The sequence below is a fragment of the Salvelinus alpinus genome, chromosome 34 (assembly GCF_045679555.1).
Source record: "Salvelinus alpinus chromosome 34, SLU_Salpinus.1, whole genome shotgun sequence".
NCBI classification, from domain to species: domain Eukaryota; kingdom Metazoa; phylum Chordata; class Actinopteri; order Salmoniformes; family Salmonidae; genus Salvelinus; species Salvelinus alpinus.
Window position 1 is genome coordinate 26,387,070 of NC_092119.1, and position 27,804 is coordinate 26,414,873.

The 27,804-nt window shown below is 43.6% G+C and overlaps 2 protein-coding genes across 3 annotated transcripts; one reads left to right on the plus strand and one right to left on the minus strand.

The window, feature by feature from the left end:
• Window positions 1-5,516: 5,516 nt before the first annotated feature.
• LOC139563831 (cell division cycle 5-like protein) lies at window positions 5,517-15,500 on the plus strand. 2 transcript variants are annotated; one of them, XM_071382758.1, is made up of 19 exons: window positions 5,517-5,727; window positions 6,131-6,234; window positions 6,397-6,558; window positions 6,663-6,790; window positions 7,438-7,537; window positions 8,216-8,342; window positions 8,425-8,516; window positions 8,652-8,796; window positions 9,040-9,234; window positions 9,378-9,526; window positions 10,063-10,231; window positions 10,337-10,501; window positions 10,593-10,673; window positions 10,788-10,922; window positions 11,002-11,106; window positions 13,422-13,619; window positions 13,725-13,787; window positions 14,200-14,349; window positions 14,460-15,500. In XM_071382758.1, exons 1-19 carry the CDS (start codon window positions 5,683-5,685, stop codon window positions 14,565-14,567), a joined length of 2,421 nt encoding a protein of 806 aa, XP_071238859.1. In that variant the 5' UTR covers window positions 5,517-5,682; the 3' UTR covers window positions 14,568-15,500. The 2 variants fall into 2 exon arrangements, with proteins under 2 accessions (XP_071238859.1, XP_071238861.1); XM_071382760.1 differs by lacking the exons at window positions 14,200-14,349; window positions 14,460-15,500 and adding an exon at window positions 13,926-14,118.
• supt3h (SPT3 homolog, SAGA and STAGA complex component) lies at window positions 15,377-27,687 on the minus strand. The gene is made up of 12 exons (XM_071382761.1): window positions 27,557-27,687; window positions 26,711-26,805; window positions 26,127-26,211; window positions 25,822-25,908; window positions 25,481-25,574; window positions 23,833-23,969; window positions 23,637-23,712; window positions 23,435-23,547; window positions 16,928-17,032; window positions 16,653-16,778; window positions 16,487-16,579; window positions 15,377-16,356 (listed from the first exon to the last, which is right to left on the minus strand). Exons 2-12 carry the CDS (start codon window positions 26,800-26,802, stop codon window positions 16,315-16,317), a joined length of 1,050 nt encoding a protein of 349 aa, XP_071238862.1. The 5' UTR covers window positions 26,803-26,805; window positions 27,557-27,687; the 3' UTR covers window positions 15,377-16,314.
• Window positions 27,688-27,804: the final 117 nt, after the last annotated feature.

The window sequence follows — 27,804 nt, forward strand, 5'->3', positions numbered from 1 at the left end:
TTTTATCTCCACCTCTTCATTCAAAGATTAAATCATGGACACTCTTACTGACCTTTGTGGCTGCTTCACGTGATGTACAGCTGAAGTCAGAAGTTTACATACGCCTCAGCCAAATACATTCAAACTCAGTTTTTCACAATTCCTGGCATTTAATCAGAGTAAAAATTCCTGTCTTAGGTCAGTTAGGATCACCACTTTATTTTAAGAATGTGAAATGTCACAATAATAGGAGAATGATTTATTTCAGCTTTTATTTCTTTCATCACATTCCCAGTGGGTCAGAAGTATACATACACTCAATTAGTATTTGGTAGCATTGCCTTTAAATTGTTTAACTTGGGTCAAATGTTCAAGTAGCCTTCCACAAACTTCCCACAATAAGTTGGGTGAATTTTGGCCCATTCCTCCTGACAGAGCTGGTGTAACTGAGTCAGGTTTGTAGGCCTCCTTGCTCACACACACCTTTTCAGTTCTGCCCACAAGTTTTCTATAGGATTGAGGTCAGGGCTTTGCGATGGCCTCTCCAATACCTTGACTTTGTTGTCCTTAAGCCATTTTCCCACAACTTTGGAAGTATGCTTGGGGTCATTCTCCATTTGGAAGACCCATTTGCAACCAAGCTTTAACTTCCTGACTGATGTCTTGAGACGTTGCTTCAATATATCCACATACCTTTCCTCCCTCATGATGCCATCTATTTTGTGAAGTGCACCAGTCCCTCCTGCAGCAAAGCACCCCACAACATGATGCTGCCACCCCCGTGCTTCACGGTTGGGATGGTATTCTTCAGCTTGCAAGCATCCCCCTTTTTCCTCCAAACATAACGATGGTCATTATGGACAAACAGTTCTATTTGTTTCATCAGACCAGAGGACATTAATCCAAAAATTACAATCTTTGTCCCCATGTGCAGTTGCAAACTGGAGTCTGGCTTTTTTTTATACGGTTTTGGAGCAGTGGCTTCTTCCTTGCTGAGCGGCCTTTCAGGTTATGTCGATATAGGACTCGTTTCCTCCAGCATCTTCACAAGGTCCTTTGCTGTTGTTCTGGGATTGTGTTGCACTTTTTGCACCATAGTACATTCCTCTCTAGGAGACAGAACGCGCCTCTTTCCTGAGCGGTATGACAGCTGCGTGGTCTCGGTCCCATGGTGTTTATAATTGTGTACTATTGTTTGTATATATGAACGTGGTACCTTCTGGCATTTGGAAATTGCTCCCAAGGATAAACCAGACTTGTGGAGGTCTACAATTCTTTTCTGAGGTCTTGGCTGATTTCTTTTGATTTTCCCATGATGTCAAGCAAAGAAGCACTGAGTTTGAAGTTCGGCCTTGAAATACATCCACGGGTACACCTCCAATTGACTCAAATTATGTCAATTAGCCTATCAGAAGCTTCTGAAGCCATGACATAATTTTCTGGAATTTTCCAAGCTGTTTAAAGGCACAGGCAACTTAGTGTATGTAAACTTCTGACCCACTGGAATTGTGATTTTTATTTTTTTATTTTTTTATTTCACCTTTATTTAACCAGGTAGGCTAGTTGAGAACAAGTTCTCATTTGCAACTGCGACCTGGCCAAGATAAAGCATAGCAGTGTGAACAGACAACACAGAGTTACACATGGAGTAAACAATAAACAAGTCAATAACATGGTAGAAAAAAAAAGAGAATCTATATACAATGTGTGCAAAAGGCATGAGGTAGGCAATAAATCGAATAATTACAATTTAGCAGATTAACACTGGAGTGATAAATCATCAGATGATCATGTGCAAGAAGAGATACTGGTGTGCAAAAGAGCAGAAAAGTAAATAAATAAAAGCAGTATGGGGGGTGAGGTAGGTAAATTGGGTGGGTAGTTTACAGATGGACTATGTACAGCTGCAGCGATCGGTTAGCTGCTCGGATAGCAGATTTTTAAAGTTGTTGAGGGAGATAAAAGTCTCCAACTTCAGAGATTTTTGCAATTCGTTCCAGTCGCAGGCAGCAGAGAACTGGAAGGAAAGGCGTCCAAATGAGGTTTTGGCTTTAGGGATGATCAGTGAGATACACCTGCTGGAGCGCGTGTTGCGGGTGGGTGTAGCCATCGTGACCAGTGAACTGAGATAAGGCGGCACTTTACCTAGCATAGCCTTGTAGATGACCTGGAGCCAGTGGGTCTGACGACGAACATGTAGCGAGGGCCAGCCGACTAGGGCATACAGGTCGCAGTGGTGGGTCGTATAAGGTGCTTTAGTAACAAAACGAATGGCACTGTGATAAACTGCATCCAGTTTGCTGAGTAGAGTATTGGAAGCTATTTTGTAGATGACATCGCCGAAGTCGAGGATCGGTAGGATAGTCAGTTTTACTAGGGTAAGTTTGGCGGCGTGAGTGAAGGAGGCTTTGTTGCGGAATAGAAAGCCGATTCTTGCTTTGATTTTGGATTGGAGATGTTTGATATGAGTCTGGAAGGAGAGTTTGCAGTCTAGCCAGACACCTAGGTACTTATAGATGTCCACATATTCTAGGTCGGAACCGTCCAGGGTGGTGATGCTAGTCGGGCGTGCGGGTGCAGGCAGCGAACGGTTGAAAAGCATGCATTTGGTTTTACTAGCGTTTAAGAGCAGTTGGAGGCCACGGAAGGAGTGTTGTATGGCATTGAAGCTCGTTTGGAGGTTAGATAGTACAGTGTCCAAGGAAGGGCCGGAAGTATATAGAATGGTGTCGTCTGCGTAGAGGTGGATCAGGGAATCGCCCGCAGCAAGAGCAACATCATTGATGTATACAGAGAAAAGAGTCGGCCCGAGAATTGAACCCTGTGGTACCCCCATAGAGACTGCCAGAGGACCGGACAACATGCCCTCCGATTTGACACACTGAACTCTGTCTGCAAAGTAGTTGGTGAACCAGGCAAGGCAGTCATTAGAAAAACCGAGGCTACTGAGTCTGCCGATAAGAATATGGTGATTGACAGAGTCGAAAGCCTTGGCCAGGTCGATGAAGACGGCTGCACAGTAATGTCTTTTATCGATGGCGGTTATGATATCGTTTAGTACCTTGAGCCTGGCTGAGGTGCACCCATGACCGGCTCGGAAACCGGATTGCACAGCGGAGAAGGTACGGTGGGATTCGAGATGGTCAGTGATCTGTTTGTTGACTTGGCTTTCGAAGACCTTAGATAGGCAGGGCAGGATGGATATAGGTCTGTAACAGTTTGGGTCCAGGGTGTCTCCCCCTTTGAAGAGGGGGATGACCGCGGCAGCTTTCCAATCCTTGGGGATCTCAGATGATACGAAGGAGAGGTTGAACAGGCTGGTGATAGGGGGTGCGACAATGGCGGCGGACAGTTTCAGAAATAGGGGGTCCAGATTGTCAAGCCCAGCTGATTTGTATGGGTCCAGGTTTTCCAGCTCTTTCAGAACATCTGCTATCTGGATTTGGGTAAAGGAGAAGCTGGGGAGGCTTGGGCGAGTAGCAGCGGAGGGGGCGGGGCTGTTGGCCAAGGTTGGAGTCGCCAGGAGGAAGGCATGGCCAGCCATTGAGAAATGCTTGTTGAAGTCTTCGATTATCACGGATTTATCGGTGGTGACCGTGTTACCTAGCCTCAGTGCAGTGGGCAGCTGGGAGGAGGTGCTCTTGTTCTCCATGGACTTTACAGTATCCCAGAACTTTTTGGAGTTAGAGCTACAGGATGCAAATTTCTGCTTGAAAAAGCTGGCCTTTGCTTTCCTGACTGACTGCGTGTATTGGTTCCTGACTTCCCTGAACAGTTGCATATCGCGGGGGCTCTTCGATGCTATTGCAGTTCGCCACAGGATGTTTTTGTGCTGGTCGAGGGCAGTCAGGTCTGGAGTGAACCAAGGGCTATATCTGTTCTTGGTTCTGCATTTTTTGAACGGAGCATGCTTGTCTAATATGGTGAGGAAGTAACATTTAAAGAATGACCAGGCATCCTCAACTGACGGGATGAGGTCAATATCCTTCCAGGGTACCCGGGCCAGGTCGATTAGAAAGGCCTGCTCGCAGAAGTGTTTTAGGGAGCGTTTGACAGTGATGAGGGGTGGTCGTTTGACCGCGGACCCGTGGCGGATACAGGCAATGAGGCAGTGATCACTGAGATCTTGATTGAAGACAGCAGAGGTGTATTTGGAGGGCAGGTTGGTCAGGATAATGTCTATTAGGGTGCCCATGTTTACGGATTTAGGGTTGTACCTGGTGGGTTCCTTGATGATTTGTGTGAGATTGAGGGCATCAAGCTTGGATTGTAGGACTGCCGGGGTGTTAAGCATATCCCAGTTTAGGTCACCTAACAGAACAAACTCTGAAGCTAGATGGGGAGCGATCAATTCACAGATGGTGTCCAGGGCACAGCTGGGAGCTGAGGGGGGTCGGTAGCAGGCGGCAACAGTGAGAGACTTATTTCTGGAGAGATTAATTTTTAAAATTAGAAGTTCGAACTGTTTGGGCATAGACCTGGAAAGTATGACAGAACTTTGCAGGCTATCTCTGCAGTAGATTGCAACTCCTCCCCCTTTGGCAGTTCTATCTTGACGGAAAGTGTTATAGTTGGGTATGGAAATCTCAGAATTTTTGGTGGCCTTCCTAAGCCAGGATTCGGACACGGCAAGGACATCAGGGTTGGCAGAGTGTGCTAAAGCGGTGAGTAAGGCAAACTTAGGGAGGAGGCTTCTGATGTTGACATGCATGAGGCCAAGGCTTTTTCGATCACAGAAGTCAACAAATGAGGGTGACTGGGGACATGCAGGGCCTGGGTTTACCTCCACATCACCCGAGGAACAGAGGAGTAGTAGGATGAGGGTGCGGCTAAAGGCTATCAAAACTGGTCGCCTAGAGCGTTGGGGACAAAGAATAAAAGGAGCAGATTTATGGGCGTGGTAGAATAGATTCTGGGCATAATGTGCAGACAGGGGTATGGTGGGGCGTGGGTACAGCGGTGATACAGTGAAATATAAGTGAAATAATCTGTAAACAATTGTTGGAAAAATTACTTGTGTCATGCACAAAGTAGATGTCCTAACCGACTAGCCAAAACTATAGTTTGTTAACAAGAAATTTGTGGAGTGGTTGAAAAACGAGTTTTAATGACTCCAACCTAAGTGTGTGTAAACTTCCGACTTCAACTGTTTTGTAGTCTCTACCTTCTTGCCTTTGTGCTGTTGTCTGTGCCAAATAATGTTTGTACCATGTTTTGTGCTGCCACCATGTTGTTGTGCTACTATGTTATTGTCATGTGGTGTTGCTTCTATGCTGTGTTGTCATGCGTTGCTGCCATGCTATGTTGTTGTCTTAGGTCTCTCTTAATGTAGTGTTGTGGTGTCTCTTGTCATGATGTGTTTTGTCCTGTATTTTGATTTTTATTCCCAGCCCCCGTCCCCCTTTAGGTAGGTCGTCATTGTAAATAAGAATTTGTTCTTAATTAGCTTGACTGACTTGTTTAAGAAAAAAAAAAAGTGAAACGACGGGCAGTGGTCTATCTTGGTTAAGTTATACAAGTCTTTGACTATACTTTGCGCACTTCCGGTGGTCGCCATATTGATTTTTTTGTCGATGTTGAAAACACACGTTCTTAAAACCTTGTTCAATTTTATGTCCAACTTTTCGTATTATTGTTTTAAATTGTGGTATCTGGTTATTTGTTTATAGTTACTACCTGAAGGGTAGCAACACAACAGCCAAGATGCCGCGTATCATGATCAAGGGGGGTGTATGGCGAAACACCGAGGTAAATTGGCGTAGCTAACGCTAGTAACTTACGTCTGCTGCTAACTAGCTTCCAACTAAAATACAATTTTTTTTAGTTAACTAAGTCAACTCCAGGTTAATGAACTACCATGTAAATGCATTCACTGAATTAGCTACTCGACAGCATGTAATTCACTGCATCACTTTAGCTAACATTAGCTGGCTAGTCAGCTAGTTAGCTAACAACATTAACCTTAGTCGTAATAGCTCACTAGCTGAACTTCAATGTAACGTTAGCTAGTTGACATTAGCTAACTAGTAATATCTACTAGTTAACGCCGTCTTTAAATTATAGTTGTCTGCAATTGAAACTGAATTTTCCTCGGGGATCAGTGAACAATTAATTAATCAATAAAATATTACATCCTCCCTCTTTCTCCCAGGATGAGATACTGAAGGCAGCGGTGATGAAATATGGGAAGAACCAGTGGTCTCGTATTGCCTCCCTGCTGCACCGCAAGTCTGCCAAACAGTGCAAAGCCCGCTGGTGTGTGTGTGTGTGTGTGTGTGTGTGTCTCTCTCTCTCTGACGTTAAAACCGGTGTGTGTGGCATGCATGATAAGCTGAGCCCCAAATAAGACTGAGTGGTTTCTGTGAGTGTGTGTGGATACAGTTCTGTGTGTATCTAATGTGTTGTTTTTGTGTGTAGGTATGAGTGGCTGGATCCCAGCATTAAGAAAACTGAGTGGTCCAGAGAAGAAGAGGAGAAGCTGCTCCATCTGGCCAAGCTTATGCCCACCCAGTGGAGGACCATTGCTCCTATCATAGGACGCACCGCTGCCCAGTGTCTGGAGCACTACGAGTTTCTACTGTAAGACCCACGCAAAAACACTTTCTCTCTGTGTTCAGAGAAGACCTCTTGGCGTCCATGTTCTTATGCATTTTCTTGGTGTGCGCGTGTGTGTATGTGTATAGAGACAAAGCAGCCCAGAGGGACAATGAGGAGGATACAGCTGATGATCCCAGGAAACTGAAGCCTGGAGAGATCGACCCCAACCCTGAAACCAAGCCCGCTAGGCCTGACCCTGTGGACATGGACGAAGGTACGTTTATTTATTAATTATTTAACCAGGTAGGCTAGTTGAGAACAAGTTCTCATTTGCAACTGCGACCTGGCCAAGATAAAGCAAAGCAGTTTGACACATACAACAACACAGAGTTACACATGGGACAAACAAACATACAATCAATAATACAGTAGAAAAATCTATATACAGCATGTGCAAATGAGGTAGGATAAGAGAGGTAAGGCAATAAATAGGCCATGGTGGCAAAGTAATTACAATATAGCAATTAAACACTGGAATGGTAGGATGTGCAGAAGATGAATGTGCAAGTTGAGATACTGGGGTGCAAAGGAGCAAGATAAATAAATACAGTATGGGGATGAGGTAGATTGGATGGGCTATTTACAGATGAGCTATGCACAGGTGCAGTGATCTGTGAGCTGCTCTGACAGCTGGTGCTTAAAGTTAGTGAGGGAGGTAGGAGTCTCCAGCTTCAGAGATTTGTGCAGTTCGTTCCAGTCATTGGCAGCAGAGAACTGGAAGGAGAGGCGGCCAAAGGAAGAATTGGTGCAATGCTTCTTCGGCTCGTTGCTGTTCAGTCAACTTGCATGGTTTATTAAAATTAAATAAATAAGACCAAACCAGCTATTCCTGACTCTGTGTGTTTCTGTTTGTGTGTATAGATGAGCTGGAGATGCTGTCCGAGGCCAGAGCTCGTCTGGCCAACACTCAGGGCAAGAAAGCCAAGAGGAAGGCCAGAGAGAAACAGCTGGAGGAGGCCAGGTATATACAGGCACACACCTTTTACACACCAGCACAAATGTGTGTTTCAAATAAGAGCTGTGTCATGTAATACAACAAATGCAGGATTTGTCATTTGTGAACTGCATAACGTTCAGCATAACTTTCAGACAGACATTTCTGAATTTGTGAATTTGTGAATCGAGTACCCCATAGTGAGGGTACTCGATTAAGCTGGCCTGGTGCCTAGTGGGTGTAGTTTACACCGGGTGAAAAGTGATTGCATTCATTTTGGAACTGGGCTGCCTCCAGGCGTGAGCCACGTGCCCCGTTCTGGCTGATGGCAGCGTTGTCTCAAAACAAAAGTGATGTAGGTTAAGCACGTGGAGTAATGAGTAGGATTCTGTTTTCACATGCAAAAGTGATTTATTTTGATAAAACTATTTTGCCTTCCCAATGAAAACTAGTTTGAGAATTCAAACATTTATATATATAGAGATATATGTTTCTGAACAATGCATCATTCTGCCTTGTTGACAACATGACCGAGTGGCGCAGATTACTGTTCAATTTGAGCAGGGCGTGTGTCCATCACCGGCATGTTCATAGCCCGTTGCAACCCGGTCTATCTTAATCGAATCCCCTCAATGCCTACCACCAAATCAAGAAAACGTTCAACCCTGACAAACATACACGCCCTCTCTTTCTCCTCACTCCCAGACGACTGGCTGCTCTACAGAAGCGCAGGGAGTTGAGGGCAGCAGGCATCGACGCTCAGAAGAAGAGGAAGAAGAAGAGAGGAGTGGACTACAATGCTGAGATTCCCTTTGAGAAGAAACCTTCTCAGGTAACACATTACATACACATACATCAACGTGTGTGTGAGGTGTGTATTATTGGGGCTAAGTGTTATTATATTATGATTCTAGGGTTTCTATGACACCAGCATGGAGCTCTACGAAGGTCTGGAACCAAACTTCAAACGCCTGCGACAACAACACCTGGACGGAGAGCTACGCAAGTCAGTCACACACACACACCCAACTTGACGAATGCCACAAGTATGATCTGATTGGGCCGTTTATAGATGGGATAATTTGACAGTTTGAATGTGAGGAGGAGAGAGCTGTGTGTGCCTGACTTTGTGTGTCCTCAGTGAGAAGGAGGAGAGGGAGAGGAAGAGGGATAGACAGAAGATCAAGAAGAAGAAGGAAAGTGATCTTCCGTCAGCCATCCTCCAGACCAGCGGAGTAGCGGAGTTCACCAAGAAACGCAGCAAACTGGTGCTGCCTGCACCACAGGTAACAACGCTGACTGTGTGTGTGTGTGTGTGTGTGTGTGTGTGTGTGTGTGTGTGTGTGTGTGTGTGTGTGTGTGTGTGTGTGTGTGTGTGTGTGTGTGTGTGTGTGTGTGTGTGTGTGTGTGTGTGTGTGCGCGCGCGCATCTCTGATGCATAGCTACAGGAAGTAGTGAAGTTTTGTCAGGCCAGTGAAGTTTGACTGCGTGTCTGATGTTGTCTGGCTGACGCTGTCTGGCGTGTGTAGATCTCTGATGCGGAGCTGGAGGAGGTGGTTAAGCTGGGTCAGGCCAGTGAAGTGGCTCGTCAGACCGCTGAGGAATCTGGGATCACTAACTCCGCCTCCTCAGCCCTACTGTCAGAATACAGCCTTTCCAACAGCGCCATGGCAACTGGGCTACGCACCCCCAAGACCCCTGCTGCGCAGGACAAGATACTACAGGTACACACAGTCACTCTCCCTTTTTCTCTGTCTCAGGGTATATGAAGAAAGCTGTCCACGGTACATATTACCATTCAATGTGAATCATAACATCAAATGAATGCCAATACAATACCTCTGACAACATCTCTCTCTCTCTGCAGGAGGCCCAGAACCTGATGGCTCTAACTAACGTAGACACTCCTCTGAAAGGAGGTCTGAACACTCCTCTCCACCAGAGTGACTTCTCAGGAGTCACACCCCAAAGACAGGCAGTACAGACACCGAATACTGTACTGACCACACCTTTCAGGTACACACGCAAGCCATTCACACACACGCCAGCAGCATACCACCTTGCATCCCACTGGTGGCTTGCCGCTGAAGCTAAGCAGGGTTGGTCCTGGTCGGTCCCTGGATGTTGAAGGGCCAGTAGGAGGCACTCTTTCCTCTGGTCTAAAAATAATATCTCAATGCTCCAGGGCAGTGATATGGGACATTGCCTTGTGTAGGGTGCCGTCTTTTGGATGGGACGTTAAACGGGTGTCCTGACTCCCTGTGGTCACTAAAGATTCCATGGCACTTATCACAAGAGTCGGGTTGTTAACCATGGTGTCCTGTTTAAATTCCCAATCTAGCCCTCATATCTTCATGGCCACCTAATCATCCCCAGCTTCCAATTGGCTCATTCATCCCACCTTCTCTCCCCTGTAACTATTCCCCAGGTCGTTGCTGAAAATGAGAATGTGTTCTCAGTCAATTTACCTGGTAAAATAAATGAACATGCCATCCATTCTCCCACACACCTAATTCTGTACTGACTAGTGGCACACACTATTGCTGTTGTAGAACCCCGGGTCCAGGGTCTGAGGGCGGTATGACCCCCCAGGGAGCGTTAACCCCTAAAGGACCGGGTACTGTGACCCCTGGAGTAACCCCTGGGCGCACCCCTCTACGAGACAAACTCAACATCAATACTGAGGAACAACTAGCAGACCCTGCCTACGCTAGACATCTGGTAACACAAACTACTATTGAAATGGCTACTGTTTCGAATTCGTTTTTGTGTATGTATAACGTTATTTTCTGTGTGTGTAACTTTATTTTGTGTGTATGTGCGTAGCAACGAGAGTCGAGGGAGCAGCTGAAGCTGGGTCTGATGTCGCTGCCGATCCCCAAGAACGACTTTGAGATCGTTCTACCAGAAAACGCAGAGACTGAACTGGAGGAAATGGAGACGGAGACTGGATACATGGAGGATGCCTCAGAGATAGAGCTACGCAAACAGGTAACACTCGGTCACACAGACCCACATGCATACAACTCATATAAAGCTCTACTCTTGACTATCCCCTTTTGTAACTGTGTGTGTGTTGCAGGCTGCCCGGGATGCAGAGCAGGAGAAAGAGCTGAAGCTGAGACACACTGCTGTACAGAGGATTCTACCCAGACCATCAGAGGTAAACACACACAGTGTGACTCTCTCACACACAAGAGTTCAAGTGCTGCATCACCTCCCCTTCCCGGCTACAGCATTAGTGACAAAACTAATGCAGAATTGTGTGTGTGTGTAGGTGAATGAGTCTATCCTGCGTCCGTTGGGAACAGATCCTCTGTCAGAACTGCAGCAGGCTGAGGAGATGCTCAAGAAGGAGATGATCACTATGCTGCACTTTGACTGTCTACACCACCCACCAGCCAACCAACAGGTAGGTGTATACACATACATAAACACACACAGGGCTGCGTTTGGAGCAGAACTAAAGTACTTTGTTTATCCAACCACAGCGCAGCAAACAACGAGGGCCTGCCTCCACCTCCAACAACGCAGAACACATCGCCCACCTGGACAGACACCCCTACAAGCCAATCAGCAATGAGGAGCTGGCACATGTAAAACACACACACACACCCCTACTATCCAGTGTTTCCCAACCTGTTTCCCCTGCAATGTCATGGTCTCCATCTGCTGTGTTTTAGTCTTGTTTTAGTATGCCTCAATCCTAAAATGAATAGGAAAACTGTCTAGGAATAGGAAAGATGGACACTGTCTAGATGGAGTACTAGGGATGGGTACGGTTAATCGAATATCCGAACGGACGTTAGTATTGGCTTACTTGAGTTCATTTTCAGATTTGTTTTAAAAAGGCCTAAAAAAAACAATGACAAAGCTTTGTCTAAATTACATTTTAAATTATCCTTGTGATATTGTTACCTACAAGGATATACCATGACATTAGAAATTCTTAATATAATGAAACCACTATCTTTTGAATGTATACTGAACAAAAATATAAATGCAACATGCAACAATTTCAAAGATTTTACTGAGTTACTCTTCATGTAAGGAAATCAGTAAATTGAAATAAATTAATTTGGCCCCGACTCTATGGATTTCACATGACTGGGAATACAGATATGCATCTGTTAGTCACAGATACCTTAAGGGAAAAAAAGGTAGGGGTGTGACTCAGAAAATCGGTCAGTATCTGGTGTGACCACCATTTGCCTCATGCAGCGTGATGCAACTCCTTCATAGAGTTGATTGTGGCCTGTGGAATATTGTCCCACTCCTCTTCAATGGAGTTGCTGGATATTGGCGGGAACTGGAACATGCTGTCGATCCAGAGCATCCCAAACATGCTCAATGGATGACATGTCTGGTGAGAATGCAGGCCATGGAAGAACTGGGGCATTTTCAGCTTCCAGCAATTGCATAAAAATCCTAGCGACATGAAGCAACGCATTATCATGCTGAAACATGAGGTGATGGGGGGTGGAGAATGGCACCACAATGGGCCTCGGGATCTCGTCACGGTATCGCTGTGCATTCAAATTGCCATTGATAAAATGCAATTTTGTTCGTAGCTTATTCCTGCCCATACCATAACCTCACCGCCACCATGGGGCACTCTGTTCACAACATTGACATCAGCAAACCGCTTGCCCACACGGCGCCATACACGTGGTCTGCGGTTGTGAGGCCGGTTGCCAAATTATCTAAAATGATGTTGGAGGCAGCTTATGGTAGAGAAATGAACATGAAATTATCTGGCAACAGCTCTGTTGTACATTTCTGCAGTCAGCATGCCAATTGCACAGTCCCTCAACTTGAGACATCTGTGGCATTGTGTGAAAGTGGCCTTTTATTGTCCCCAGCATAAGGTGCAGCTATGTAATGATCATGCTTAATCAGCTTCTTCATATGCCACACCTGTCTTGGCAAAAGAGAAATGCTCACTAGCAGGGATGAAAACTGATTTGTGCACCAAATTTGAGAGAAATAAAGCTTTTTGTGTGTATGGAACATTTCTGGGATGTTTAATTTCAGCTCATGAAACATTGGACCAACACTTTACATGTTGTGTTTATATTTTTGTTATCAATGTAGGTTTTATAATGGTGCATTGAGTTACAGCTGCCCATTTGGCCCTCCAGTCTGCCCAGACATCAGTATGCTGTTTTTCCCACTTCGAATGGCAATTACAGGCGTCCACATAATGGAGTTTCTACAAATCAAATTTGATTAGTCACATGCGCTGAATACAACAGTTGTAGACCTTACAGTGAAATGCTTACTTACGAGTCCCTAACCAACAATGCAGTTTAAAAAAAAAACAGATAAGAAAAATAAATAAAAGTAACAAGTAACTTAAGAGCAGCAGTAAAATAGCAAACTATATACAGGGGGGTACCGGTACAGAGTCAATGTGCGGGGGCACCGGTTAGTTGAGGTAATATGTACATGTAGGTAGAGTTACAAGACCTGAGATCAATGCAAAATACTCACCAGAAAACATTGTTGGATCAGAATCTGTTCTAAAATCATAATTTTCTTTCACTGTTGCTGTTCGCCAAAACTACAGAGAAAAGCAGTCTGTCTGCATTTTACCTCTGCCATGTGCATTTTTGGTCATTTTGATTGGTCAAGAGTGTAAAAATGAATAGCATTTCCACTATGGTCCATGCTATCTGGGATCCTAGAGACCATCCCTACCCCATTGAAGTTGACATTTAAAATGGTAAGGGTTAAGGTTGGGTTTAGGGTAGGGTAGGGACATCCCCGGATTGCATTGACCTTTCGACTATCCAGATACACGTTTACATTTTTAAAATCCCTACAGAGTAGAGTAACTTTGTCCACGCAATGTGGACATTTGTGTGAGATGTGTAAATAATAGTGTTTGTGACTTCTCCCCTCCCCGCAGGCCAGTGAGTTGCTGAGCCAGGAGATGGAGGTGGTGAAGGCAGGTATGGGTCATGGGGACCTGTCCATGGAGGCCTACAGCCAGGTGTGGGAGGAGTGTTACGGCCAGGTGCTGTACCTCTCCGCCCAGAGCCGCTACACCAGGGCCAACCTGGCCTCCAAGAAGGACCGCATAGACTCCCTGGAAAAGAAACTAGAGGTGAGACCACATACACACGCTATCATGTCCTTTTTACACTAGAAGCTGCTGGGCCATAGGTAACTCATGATGTATACCACATGTTTATGATGTGTGTATTCCTAGATCAACCGAGGCCACATGACGTGTGAGGCCCGTCGCGCTGCTCGTCTGGAGCGTCGTCTCAAGGTGACTATAAACACTGACCTATACTCTTTCTGTATGTCTCTCAAAATGTTTCTAGACGGTACCATTGCTGTGCTGTAGACCTACTGAAGCAGCATGGTGAAGAACTGTGTTAGCAGGGATATGTCTGTATGTGTGTAGGTGTTACTAGGAGGGTACCAGTCCCGTGCTGTAGGCCTACTGAAGCAGCATGGTGAAGAACTGTGTTAGCAGGGATATGTGTGTAGGTGTTACTAGGAGGGTACCAGTCCCGTGCTGTAGGCCTACTGAAGCAGCATGGTGAAGAACTGTGTTAGCAGGGATATGTCTGTATGTGTGTAGGTGTTACTAGGAGGGTACCAGTCCCGTGCTGTAGGCCTACTGAAGCAGCATGGTGAAGAACTGTGTTAGCAGGGATATGTCTGTATGTGTGTAGGTGTTACTAGGAGGGTACCAGTCCCGTGCTGTAGGCCTACTGAAGCAGCATGGTGAACTGTGGGAGCAGGTTGAGCAGGCAGCTACGGAGCTCCACACCTTCACTGAGCTGAAGAAACAAGAAGACACAGCGATACCCCGCAGACAAGAGGTACACATACTTTCACACACCCCGCCATATCACACAAACACCAGATATCTACACACACAATCAGCTGACACAAACTGCAGCCTGTTTATTGGACTTCATTTTCTCTTTAGGCTCTAAGGGAGGACGTGGAGAGACAGCAGGAGAGAGAAAAGGAGCTTCAGCAGAGATATGGAGACTTGCTGCTGGAGAAAGAAGCTCTGCTGTCTGCTAAATACTAACACACACCCCTACTAGAAACCCCATACATGCTTTCTATACACACACACAAATCACTAACACATATTATAAAAACATGTTAAGCAAATGCACACATACTGGAGAAAGTGTCTGCTCAAACACAGGGTCCCGTGTGGCTCAGTTGGTGGAGCATGGCGCTTGCAACGCCAGGGTTGTGGGCTCATTCCCCACGGGGGGACCAGGATGAATATGTATGAACTTTCCAATTTGTAAGTCGCTCTGGATAAGAGCGTCTGCTAAATGACTTAAAATGTAAATCATAGTGACCCTCGTCTCGCTGTCTAATTGTGTGTTGATAGGTAAACATATTTACAAGTGAATGATCTATTGGAGCTCTGCCTCTTCATGTCATATTGATGTCATGGTCCAGTGCTTAGAGCATGCCCAGTAGTTGCCTAGTGTTGGTCTTTCCTCTGGTGAATGTGTCTTTTCATTGGAATAAATTATCAATACAAATCTGATTTCTCCCTAAGACCTGTTTGCTGTATGTGGTGTTTGTCTGCCCCTAGGATTTTTTACCTGCAGCAAACCTAGTGGATAATTCTGGAAATACCAGTAAAAGCAAAGTGCCTCAAAAAGCATGGCCTATGAAATGTATAGAGAAACTTGTTCTTAGCAGTGTTTTCAGGGCTATTGGATGATAATCTGTTTTCCTACAGTTCACATATGTGTTGGAAGATGCCATATTGACAGAAAGCTAGCTTTCCATCCAATTGGTGAGATTTTCATGCAAATTCTTCCCCCAAATGGACTTGTTGCAGATTAAAAAAAAGAGTGCTTGATGACATAGTGCACACAATGTACTTTTTTTATTTAAGTTTTCATGTACAGAATTTTTTTAATGTTTCCATTGCATTTTCAACTCTGATAGTTTTGTCACACAAACTGTTGCATTAAATACCAAATGTACCTACTCTGGTCTTGACACGTGTGCTCTAGCCAACAGCTCACTAGTCTACATGAGATTGTTGTGGATAAGAACGAGAATATTTTAATTTGTGAAACGGCAGTCAAGCATCGATCACGTCACCAGAATAAGACCCTAAATATTTATTGGAATGGAGCATCAAGATCACTGCACTTTCACCACCCCGTGAAGTTCATAACTTATTTCAGCTGTAGCTTAATAAACTGCATGGTTTCCCAAGTCATAGTGGGAGGACCACACACCATGTTGTTCACATGACTCCAAGTTGACTTCGTTATGGTTTTAATATTATTTGCCACCATATCTCGCATAAATCATTGTACTGACAAAAAGATCCCACCATGTCGAACGAACAAATTCTGTCGGCATTTATAAAATTGTAACAGACCGTATTCCCATCACAGCTGTCATGAAGATAATTTTTATTCAGTATGGCATAAAAACTGGATGGAAATGTGGTTGGTGTTGAATAACTGAGTCAGTCTAATCAAATAGCTTTATTAAAGAAAACTTTTTATATAAACCAGTGATGCATAATCAATGTGAGTGAATGTGGACCAAAAAAAAAAATGAACCGGACACTAAGGCTGCATTTACAAAGGCAGCCCAATTCAGATTTTTTTCACTAATTGGTCTAACCAACCAGATCTGAAAAGGGCTGCCTGTGTAAACGCAAAGTAAGTGACATATGACAGGAAGTTGTCTGGGCTTCAACAGAAATAGATAACTTCCTGTCTGTCTTTATGGTAAGAATCTCAAATCATAAAAAAACAGCCTGTCGAACCATTTCTCTTCTGCCTTTAGCAGGCCAGGAACGCCATCCCATTCCCCCTATTAGCACTCTGGAAGAGGAGAGAGGGACCATGTTTGTTATATTGATTACTTCCAACCAGTTTGTTTTGTGAGAGGACAGTCCTACAGTGCATATAGGAAGTTGGGGAGGGAAGAGGAATGAAAGGGAGATGAGTGTACCGTGTGTCTGTAACTGTAGCGTCTGATGGCCTCTCTGATGTGGCAGGGCTGAATGGCTCCACTGGGAGGCTCCACACCACTCACTGCTGAGCTCTGAAACACACACACTTTAACACACGGTATACACAAGCTGTGCAACACAAACAAAATAACTATTTTAACAGACCTTCTTGCGTTTCCTTTGCCTGGTCTTACTGTCCAATCCCAAGCCTCCATTTGAGGGCTTAGAGGAGTGGGATGAGCCAGGAGTGGAGGGGGGCGTGGTCTCTGGAGATTCTGGATCTCTCTTTACCTGGGAGAGAGATAGTGACAGAGAGAGGGGGAAGGTAGAGAGGTGGAAGGGAGAAAACATGTTTTAAATGAGCGGCCAGTAGGAATAGCAAGTTAGCTAGCTGCTAATCCTGTTAGCTGGCTAACAGAGGAGTGTGTGTGTTAACTTACCTCTGTATTGCTGTGGTAGTGTATGAAGCTGGCAGACACAACATGGCTGAAGGGGTCTGTCTTTGGAGTCATATCCTGTTTCACTAACAGAGACAGATCTACCAGCTAGAGAGAGAAAGAGAGGGAGTGAATATTGTAATCCAAACAGAACAACAATACAGCCCACATAAAAAAATACTACAGTTTACTATAGAACACTATAGTACCTACTATAGAATTCTGCAGTAAACTGTAGTATACTGTAGAATCGCATACTCCACACTGTAGTATCTCTCGATCATGTAGTACTTACTATAGAATGTTCTAGTATACTGTACTATACTACACATTTTAGTATCCCTCGCTCGTTTAGTGGTGACTTTAAATTTTGTATTATACTGTATATGTCCCTACCCTAAATATATACTGTATTATACTGAATACTTTACTACACACTGTATACAACAATTCTAGACCTTACCGTGAAATGCTTACTTACTCTGCATTGTTGGGTAAGAGCTTATAAGAAAATATTTGCTAAATAAACTAAAGTAACACAATAACAAGGCTATATACAAAAAAATTCAATAAACTAAAGTAAAAAAAGTTACAAAATAACAATAACGAGGCAATATACAAGGGGTACCGGTACAGAGTCAATGTGCTGGGGTACAGGTTAGTCGAGGTAATTGAGGTAATATGTACATGTAGGTAGAGGTAAAGTGACTATGCATAGATAATAACAGAGTAGCAGCAGCGTACAAATGAGGGTCAATGCAAATAGTCCAAATAGCATTTTGATGAACTGTTCAGGAGTCTTATGGCTTGGGGGTAGAAGCTGTTAAGGAGCCTTTTGGACCTAGACTTGGTGCTCCAGTACTGCTTGCCGTGCAGTAGCAGAGAGAACAGTCTATGACTTGGATGGCTGGAGTCTTGACAATATTTAGGGGCTTTCTCTGACACCTTCGATCGTGTAGTGCTTACTATAGCATTTTGTAGTATACGGTGTAGAATAATATACATCACACTGTAGTATCCCTCGATCAAGTAGTGCTGACTTTAGATTTTTTAATCAATTGTACTTCTAGCTAGGTTTACGGGTAGCTGTTAGCTTTGTCAACTTTGTTTTATTTTAACGTGCTGTCCTTGGGGACCTCATGGCAGGGATTTCCTCTGAGGTTCCCCCTCGATCGTGTAGTGCTTCGTAAACTCAGGAAAGAAAAGAAACGTCCCTTTTTCAGGACACTGTCTTTCAAAGATAATTCGAAAAAATCAGAATAACTTCACAGATCTTCATTGTAAAGTGTTTAAACACTGTTTCCCATTGCTTGTTTAATGAACCATAAACAATTCATGAACATGCACCTGTGGAAGGGTCGTTAAGACACTAACAGCTTACAGAAGGTAGGCAATTAAGGTCACAGTTATGAAAACTTAGGATACTAAAGAGGCCTTTCTACTGACTCTGAAAAACACCAAAAGAAAGATGCACAGGGTCCCTGCTCATCTGTGTGAACCTGCCTTAGGCATGCTGCAAGGAGGCATGAGGTACTGCAGATGTGGCCAGGGCAATAAATTGCAATGACTGTACTGTGAGACGCCTAAGACTACAGGGAGACAGGACGGACAGCTGATCGTCCTTGCAGTGGCAGGCCACGTGTAACAACACCTGCATATGAACATCACGAACATCACACCTGCGGGACAGGTACAGGATGGCAACAACAATTGCCAGAGTTACACCAGGAACGCACAATCCCTCCATCAGTGCTCAGACTGTCCGCAATAGGCTTAGAGGCTGGACTGAGGTAGTCCTGTTGTAAGGCAGGTCCTCACCAGACATCACCGGCAACTACGTTGCCTATGGGCACAAACCCACCGTCGCTGGACCAGACAGGACTGGCAAAAAGTCCTCTTCACTGACGAGTCACGGTTTTGTCTCACCAGGGGTGATGGTCGGATTTGCGTGTATCGTCGAAGGAATGAGTGTTACACCGAGGCCTGTACTCTGGAGCGGGATCGATTTGGAGGTGGAGGGTCCGTCATGGTCTGGGGCGGTGTCACAGCATCATCGGACTGAGCTTGTTGTCATTGCAGGCAATCTCAATGTTGTGCGTTATAGAGAAGACATCCTCCTCCCTCATGTGGTACCCTTCCTGCAGGCTCATTCTGACATGACCCTCCAGCATGACAATGCCACCAGCCATACTGCTCGTTCTGTGCGTGATTTCCTGCAAGACAGGAATGTCAGTGTTCTGCCATGGCCAGTGAAGAGCCCGGATCTCAATCCCATTGAGCACGTCTGGGACCTGTTGGATCGGAGGGTGAGGGCTAGGGCCATTCCCCCCAGAAATGTCCGGGAACTTGCAGGTGCCTTGGTGGAAGAGTAGGGTAACATCTCACAGCAAGAACTGGCAAATCTGGTGCAGTCCATGAGGAAGAGATGCACTGCAGTATTTAATGCAGCTGGTGGCCACACCAGATCCTGACTGTTACTTTTGATTTTGACCCCCCCTTTGTTCAGGGACACATTATTCCATTTCTGTTAGTCACATGTCTGTGGAACTTGTTCAGTTTATGTCTCAGTTGTTGAATCTTATGTTCATACAAATATTCACACATGTTAAATTTGCTGAAAATAAATGCAGTTGACAGTGAGAGGATGTTTCATTTTTTGCTGAGATTATATAAATGTGTAGTATAGTGTAGAATACTCCACACTGTAGTATCCCTTGATTGATTGATTTTATTTGACTATTTAAAAACACAATACAAACACAAATATGGATACAATGCATTTAGAAATTTGTCGAGAATAACACAAGAAAGTTGAACATTTATTTCCATTGTGATCCTAGTTAAAACATGTTACACATTAACAGCTAACCCACATTAAAAAATACTTTAGCATACTAAGGTCTAAATATTGTAGTATTACTATATTTATATACTATAGTGTTCATTGTAGTGTTTTTGCAGACTTTACTGTAGTATTCAATGTGTTTTTGCGGGCATCAGTGTAGTATTGTAGTATTTACTGTAGTGATTTTGCGGAAATTACTAGTATACTGTAGTATTTACTGTAGTGTTTTTGTGGACAAGACTAGTTTACTATAGTATTCACTTACAGATCAGTCCATGCAAATTTTTACTCGTGAACTTATTTAGGCTTGCCTTAACAAAGGGGTTGAATACTTATTGATTCAAGACATTTCAGATTACATTTTTTAATTCATTAGTAAAAATTTCTAAAAACATAGTTCCACTTTGACAATATGAGATATTGTGTCTAGGCCAGTGACACAACAACGTCAAGGGGTGTGAATACTTTCTGAAGGCACTGTGGGACTCCAGAAAGTCACAGATTATAAAGGGAAAGCCAGCCACGTCGTGGACATTGACACCTTCCCCCCGGACAAGCTAAACACCTATTTTGCCTGCTTTGAGGAAAACACAGAGCCGCAGAGGCGGGCCTCCGCCTCTAACAAGGAGTGTGAGCTATCGTTCTCGTTAAACCTCGCAAGGCTGCTGGCCCAGACGGCATCCCAAACTGCGTCCTTAGGGCATGTGCAGACCAGCTGGCTGGAGTGTTTACGGACATATTCAATCTCTCCCTATCCCAGTCTGTTGTCCCCACTTGTTGTCACCAATAACCTTTGATTTGATTTGTCCACAAAAATATTACAGTGAATACTAGTATGCAGCAGTAAAGTCAGCAATAACACAAGTAAATACTACAGTACACTACAGTCATGTCCGCACAAACACTACAGTGAATACTATAGTATTCTAAAGTCATGTCTGCAACAACACTACAGTGAATACTATAGTAATATCCGCAAAAACACTACAGTGAATACTTTAGTATACTACAGTCAGGTCCGCAAAAACACTGCAGTGAATATTATAGTATACTGCAACTTTGTCTGCAAAAGAACCACTACAGTGAATACTAAAGTATACTACAGTCATGTCCGCAAAAACACTGCAGTGAATATTATAGTATACTACAGTTATGTCCGCAAAAACTCTACAGTGAATCATATAGTATACTATAATCATGTCTGCAAAAACACTACAGTGAATACTATATACTACAGTAATGTCTGCAAAAACACTACACTGAATACTATATACTTCAGTAAAGTCTGCAAAAACACTACACTGAATACTATATACTTCAGTAAAGTCTGCAAAAACACTACAGTGAATACTACAGTATACTACAGTAGAGGTCGAATGATTATGATTTTTCAACGCCGATACCGATTATTGGAGGACCAAAAAAAGCCGATACCGATTAATCGGCCTTTTTTTAAATTTATTTGTAATAATGACAATTACAACAATACTGAATGAACACTTATTTTAACTTAATATAATACATCAATAAAATCTATTTAGCCTCAAATAAATAATGAAACATGTTCAATTTGGTTTAAATAATGCAAAAACAAAGTGTTGGAGAAGAAAGTAAATGTGCAATATGTGCCATGTAAGAAAGCTAAAGTTTAAGTTCCTTGCTCAGAACATGAGAACATATGAAAGCTGGTGGTTCCTTTTAACATGAGTCTTCAATATTCCCAGGTAAGAAGTTTTAGGTTGTAGTTATTATAGGAATTATAGGACTATTTCTCTCTATACCATTTGTATTTCATTAACCTTTGACTATTGGATATTCTTATAGGCACTTTAGTATTGCCAGTGTAACAGTATAGCTTCCATCCCTCTCCTCGCTCCTACCTGGGCTCGAACCAGGAACACAACGACAACAGCCACCCTCGAAGCAGCGTTACCCATGCAGAGCAAGGGGAAAAACTACTCCAAGTCTCAGAGCGAGTGACGTTTGAAACGCTATTAACGCGCACCCCGCTAACTAGCTAGCCATTTCACATCGGTTACACCAGCCTAATCTCGGGAGTTGATAGGCTTGAAGCACAGCGAAGAGCTTCTGGCAAAACGCAGGCAAGTGCTGTTTGAGTGAATGCTTACGAGCCTGCTGCTGCCTACCACCGCTCAGTCAGAATGCTCTATCAAATCATAGACTTAATTATAACATAATAACACACAGAAATACGAGCCTTAGGTCATTAATATGGTCGAATCCGGAAGCTATCATCTCGAAAACAAGACGTTTATTCTTTCAGTGAAATACGGAACCGTTCCGTATTTTATCTAACGGGTGGCATCCATAAGTCTAAATATTCCTGTTACATTGCACAACCTTCAATGTTATGTCATAATTACGTAAAATTCTGGCAAATTAGTTCGCAACGAGCCAGGCGGCCCAAACTGTCGCATATACCCTGACTCTGCGTGCAATGAACGCAAGAGAAGTGACACAATTTCACCTGGTTAATATTGCCTGCTAACCTGGATTTCTTTTAGCTAAATATGCAGGTTTAAAAATATACACTTCTGTGTATTGATTTTAAGAAGGGCATTGATGTTTATGGTTAGGTACACATTGGAGCAACGATACGCACCGCATCGATTATATGCAACGCAGTACATGTTAGATAAACTAGTAATATCATCAACCATGTGTAGTTAACTAGTGATTATGACTGATTGATTGATTGTTTTTTATAAGATAAGTTTAATGCTAGCTAGCAACTTACCTTGGCTTCTACTGCATTCGCGTAACAGGCAGGCTCCTCGTGGAGTGCAATGTAATCAGGTGGTTAGAGCGTTGGACTAGTTAACTGTAAGGTTGCAAGATTGAATCCCCCGAGCTGACAAGGTAAAAATCAGCCGTTCTGTCCCTGAACGAGGCAGTTAACCCACTGTTCCTAGGCCGTCATTGAAAATAAGAATGTGTTCTTAACTGACTTGCCTAGTTAAATAAAGATTAAATAAAAAAATACCGATTTCCGATTGTTATGAAAACTTGAAATCGGCCATTCCGATTAATCGGTCGACCTCTATACTACAGTCATTTACGCATAAACCCTACAATGAATACTATAGTATACTACAGTCAGGTCCGCAAAAACAGTACAGTGAATACTACAGTAAATTCCACAAAAACTCTACAGTGAATCATATAGTATACTAAAATCATGTCTGCCAGAACACTTCAGTGAATATTATAGTATACAACAGTCATGTCTGCAAAAACACTACAAAGAATACTACAGTAAAGTCTGGGTGAATACTTTAGTATACTACAGTTGTCTGCAAAAGAAACACTACAGTTAATACTACAGTAAAGTCTGCAAAAACACTACAGGTGAATACTATGGTATACTACAGTCATGTCCGCAAAATAAACACTACAGTGAATATGATAGTATATATTACAGTCACGTCTGTAAAAGAAATGACACTAAATTCTACAGTATACTACATTAATGTCCGCAAAAACACGACATTGAATACTATAGTATACTAGAGAAACACTACAGTGAATACTACAGCCTTAAAACACACTACAGTGAATACTACAGTAAAGTCCGCAGTATTTTTTTTAATTGTGGGACACTTAGTTCTTTAACTAGCAGTGGTCTGGTAGACACACACACATACCTGAGCGGTGGTCTCATAAGCCAGATAGGACAGGATCTCCATGGCAACAGTGTTGGGCTTCACCTCCAGACTGCTGCAATCCAGCCAGTCTCGGAACTTAGATGCCTTCTTAGCTACACACAGACACAAACACAGACACACACACAACATCTATCAGAGACTGAGTCAGGGGTTAAATGTTGGGAGAAGAAGTGTTACTCACCAAAGCTGAGCTGCCGACTCTCACAGAACTCACTGTACTGAGCACTGTCCATCCCTCTGGTCTGTCTTTCCAACCTCTACAGAGAGGAGAGGTAATGAGAGAGTGTGGAGAGAGGAGTTAATAATCACTGAGGGGAGCTGCTACCCAGATACCACTTTAACACACTGTGTATGTGTGTCTGTCTGTGTGTTCTGACCTCCAGTCGTTCCAGTTTGACGTCATCTACTTCCTGGTTGTCAGACAGGGACAGGAACTCTCCCGTCTGGTCCACCCAGGACAAGAAGTCTCCTGCTAGCCGCTGGCGCTTGTTACTCCCGGCAACAACCCACCTATCTAGTAGTGTGTGAGTGAGAGATAGAGGGGACAATGTTAGCCCTCTAAGCTAAAGTCTAGGCACTCTCTGGGAGTACTGGAAGCTAACAAGTCTTCAGGCAGGGTTAAAGTTACCCGTCACTGGGACGGATTTCCATTATATGGATTCTGAAGAGGTCCTTTTTTGAGATCAGTAAATGGGGCTGGTTTGGAAATGACTGACAGAAGCAAGTGTGTTCTACAAAATATGTTCTCAAATATTACATTTTCTCTGTTAAGCTGTGTGCACTGAACTGACATGCATGATTGTTGATGACACTCTGATGTTCAGATGAAGGGAATTACATAGTCTATAATGTGCACCACAGCAGTGCTCAACTCAGACAGAGTTGTGTAGCCGGCCTACTGTAGCTGCTGGCAAAATAATTCAAAGCCTATACATTATCACTCAGGATGAAACTTTTCAGTGCTACTATTTTTGCCATTTAATGTTGTTTTTAAAACAAAATCAGACAACCCCATAGAAGAATAGTTTACATAGTTGGCTTATTGTTGTGTTCTTTGCCAGAAAAATATTAATCTCGAGGCGCATTCAAGGGAAACATGTAACATTATTCTGACAAGCAGTCAACGCACAACCATTCTTAATGCAATCGCGGGAAAATATTTTTTAAAGCAGTTTTGGCCTTAAAAAAAAAAAGAGGAAAAAAGAAAGATAGTTCTACATTGCTACCACGTTTATTTCTCTACTCCTTCTCCTTCAATTGTGCATGTGGCATTCTTTTACAAATGCAGCTTCAAGCTTGGTTTTAGGCGCAGCTGCGCAACAGAGCTCTTAAAGGGGCAATGTCGTCTTAAAAAGGGAAATGCCATACTTTGTAACAAAAACAAACAAAAAAATCCGATTTTTCGGGTAAATAAAAACAAATAATTATTTATATATTTATAATAAAATAAGAATAATTAATAATAGCAATCAGGATGTTGTGTCCAATGGGGTAAATGCAGATGGACCAACCCCATGCTTCAGCCTATGTACATTTTATAGCAACTATGCTTCATCAGTTGGGCTACAGGTGATAATGCTTATTGCTAATAGCACATCTGATAATGTAGGCCATGCATAGGCTATATGCCTGGTCCAATATAATTTTAACAACATTTTTACCAATATGTTTTTGGGCCCACTTCTGGAGGTGGAAATTATATTTTAGATGGTGTCAGCATAATTTTATTTTAATTAATTTGAGAGTAGAATGTCCTTTTAAAAAGTCACCAGAACTGAGCTTCTCAGTCCTTCTACATAACATTTTTCCAGGGAGGACCCCAGACCTCCTAAGCAAAGGGGACTGAAATTGGTAAAACGTGCAGTTTAATACATATACAACATGATCCTCTTTCCTTAAAAGTATGATGGTCACAACCTTTTTACATGAAAGGGGAGGATAACTTGACCCCAGACAATAGATCTGAGATCCACTTAAGTTTCAGTCATGGGATTTTCTTTGCTTTACATGTACTGTGTCAAGTACCTGACTCCAGTGGTTCCTCATCTTCAATGGTTTTCAGCACTTTAGACTTGTAGTCTCTGAACTGTAGATACCTTAACAACCTCCTCACCTTCTTCTGTAGGGAGAGAGAGAGAAGATGAAGAGAAAGTGATGGGAGAGAGAAGGGGAAAAGAAAGTGATGGGAGAGAGAAAATATGATGTAGTCTAAAATAATACTACAGGCCTCCGGTTTTCTAGTTAACGCCAGTCAGATGAAATCAGTACTTTACAGGTATTGCAGGCAGAAAATAGTGTGAGTGTATGGTGTGTCTGTGTATGGTGTGTCTGTGTATGGTGTACGTGTGTATATAGCTGGTGTGGACCTTGTCTCTCCTCATGAGGAACAGGATGTCCTCAGCTGAGATGACCCTTGACCCTCTAAGGACCGCCCCCTCACACGCCTGCTGTAGCTTCACACACACACACACACACACACACACACACACACACACACACACACACACACACACACACACACACACACACACACACACACACACACACACACACACACACACACACACACACAAAGGGAAGAGAGGAGTGATATGAGCTACTGTTTCGTAGTTGAAAAGGTTTGTCAGTATCAGAGAGAGAACAGGGACTAAAGTGTGTGTGTGTGTGTTACCAGGTTGATGAGTTGGGTGTGTACAATGTCCTCCACCAGAGCAGCAGTCTCATGTAGGGGTCTGCGAGCATCTCCCAGAGCAAACCTAGAACACGCACACACACACGAGACGGGTTAGAAACACACACACACACAGGATGCAGGCTCTGTTCTAGTAGGTGAGGTTGAGGGATGTGGTGTATCTCTATGCAAAGGTTGGGTTGAACACCTGAGTGTCTGTGAGTGTGTGACGGCAGTGATGTCATAGTCAGATCAATGTGGTTCGTCGAATGAGGGTGGAGCAAGGGAGTATGGCGACCACGCTGTGGTCCGAACGCCATCACACACACCGCTCCAGGACCACAGAACCACAACGCAGACCGTCTTAGCGTGGCAGACCAGGACCCGACCACACAACGACCCTTCGTCACTACGGTCAACCTACTGCTGAAATTAGCTGGTTACTCTGTGATACACTGTTGTCATGGCATCCAACAGCCTTTTCAGCCCGAGTCAACACAACCTCTACTGGGGTAAGTGGATCTATATGTCTACCTGTGTGTGTGTGTTTTTTGGGGGCAATCTGACTCAGTGTGTGTAGTTACATCATGCTCTGTATTTCGGGGATGAAGCTGGTCCGTGTGGGTGGGCGGTCCCTCGCTGAGCTGGAAGAGCCTGCCATGGGACTGCTGCTCATCACCTACACACACACCCCAGGGTCGTGTTCAGGAAGACAACATTACAACACTTTATGATAGAAATATAGGCTACTGTGTAGAACAGATATAATCGTTATTACATAGTCATTGCATAGGGAAACATGTCAACTCTATAAAATACATTTACATCGGCACATACGGTTTATTAACTGAAGTTTTTGGGTGTGTTGACTTAGTCGTAATATTTCAAGTCAGTTACACAAACATGTATTTGGTAGCACCGAAAAACAGCTATACACAAAAACACACTGTCTACACACACACACCACACACACACACACACACACACACACACACACACACACACACACACACAGTGGTCTGCGGTAAACAAAAGAACAGGATGGAGTCACTCAACCAGAATTGAGCTCAGGCAAATCAGCTGTTGCTATTGTCACAATATGGATTTGACTGTTTTTGTTCGCTGCTTGGCTTAACTCTTAACCACTGCCTTCCTCTCCCTCCCTACCTCCCCTTTCTCAGTGTTTGCATGAGCGAATCCTGTAGGACAGTCGTTCCTGTATTCAAACCTGTGGCTGTAGACAGACAGAGAGAGAGGATGTATAGCGCACGCACACACGCAAGCACACACACTCCCATTCTCCAGCTAGTAAACAGGTCTGTCACTTTCTCCCATAACCCAGCCAGAACCACTCAAATTGAAGTTACGGGCAAATAGTAAAGTGGGCTAGTTGAATGTCTTTAGAAGGTGTTAGAATAATGCAATCTTACCGTGATTCAACGATTTAGTAGAATATTATTTGTCCCTCGTCATTAGTTTCTTTACAAACCACTGCTGCACTTGGATAAGCTGCTTTTGACGTTTTGTCGCACAGTGAAAGACGTCAGCAATGTTGATTTTGTCACGGGCTAATTGTGCCACCTGGTGGACAGCAGCTGACAAAAATAGTTTGGCCTGTTTTATGGAGGTTGTGCGAAGTCCTGCCTGACGTGTGTGTGTGTGTGTGTGTGTGTGTGTG

What these genes read in the sequence shown, in the direction of transcription:
- LOC139563831 (XM_071382758.1), top strand. Translation starts at nt 5,683, where the DNA reads ATGCCGCGTATCATGATCAAGGGGGGTGTATGGCGAAACACCGAG. An exon ending in GTGTATGGCGAAACACCGAG is followed by an intron (nt 5,728 to 6,130) that starts GTAAATTGGCGT and finishes TCTTTCTCCCAG; the next exon opens with GATGAGATACTGAAGGCAGC. An exon ending in AAACAGCTGGAGGAGGCCAG is followed by an intron (nt 7,538 to 8,215) that starts GTATATACAGGC and finishes CCTCACTCCCAG; the next exon opens with ACGACTGGCTGCTCTACAGA.
- supt3h (XM_071382761.1), bottom strand. Translation starts at nt 26,802, where the DNA reads ATGAGCAGCAGTCCCATGGCAGGCTCTTCCAGCTCAGCGAGGGACCGC. An exon ending in CTTATGAGACCACCGCTCAG is followed by an intron (nt 17,033 to 23,434) that starts GTATGTGTGTGT and finishes TTCTCTCTCTAG; the next exon opens with CTGGTAGATCTGTCTCTGTT. An exon ending in GCTACAGTTACAGACACACG is followed by an intron (nt 16,357 to 16,486) that starts GTACACTCATCT and finishes CTCCTCTTCCAG; the next exon opens with AGTGCTAATAGGGGGAATGG.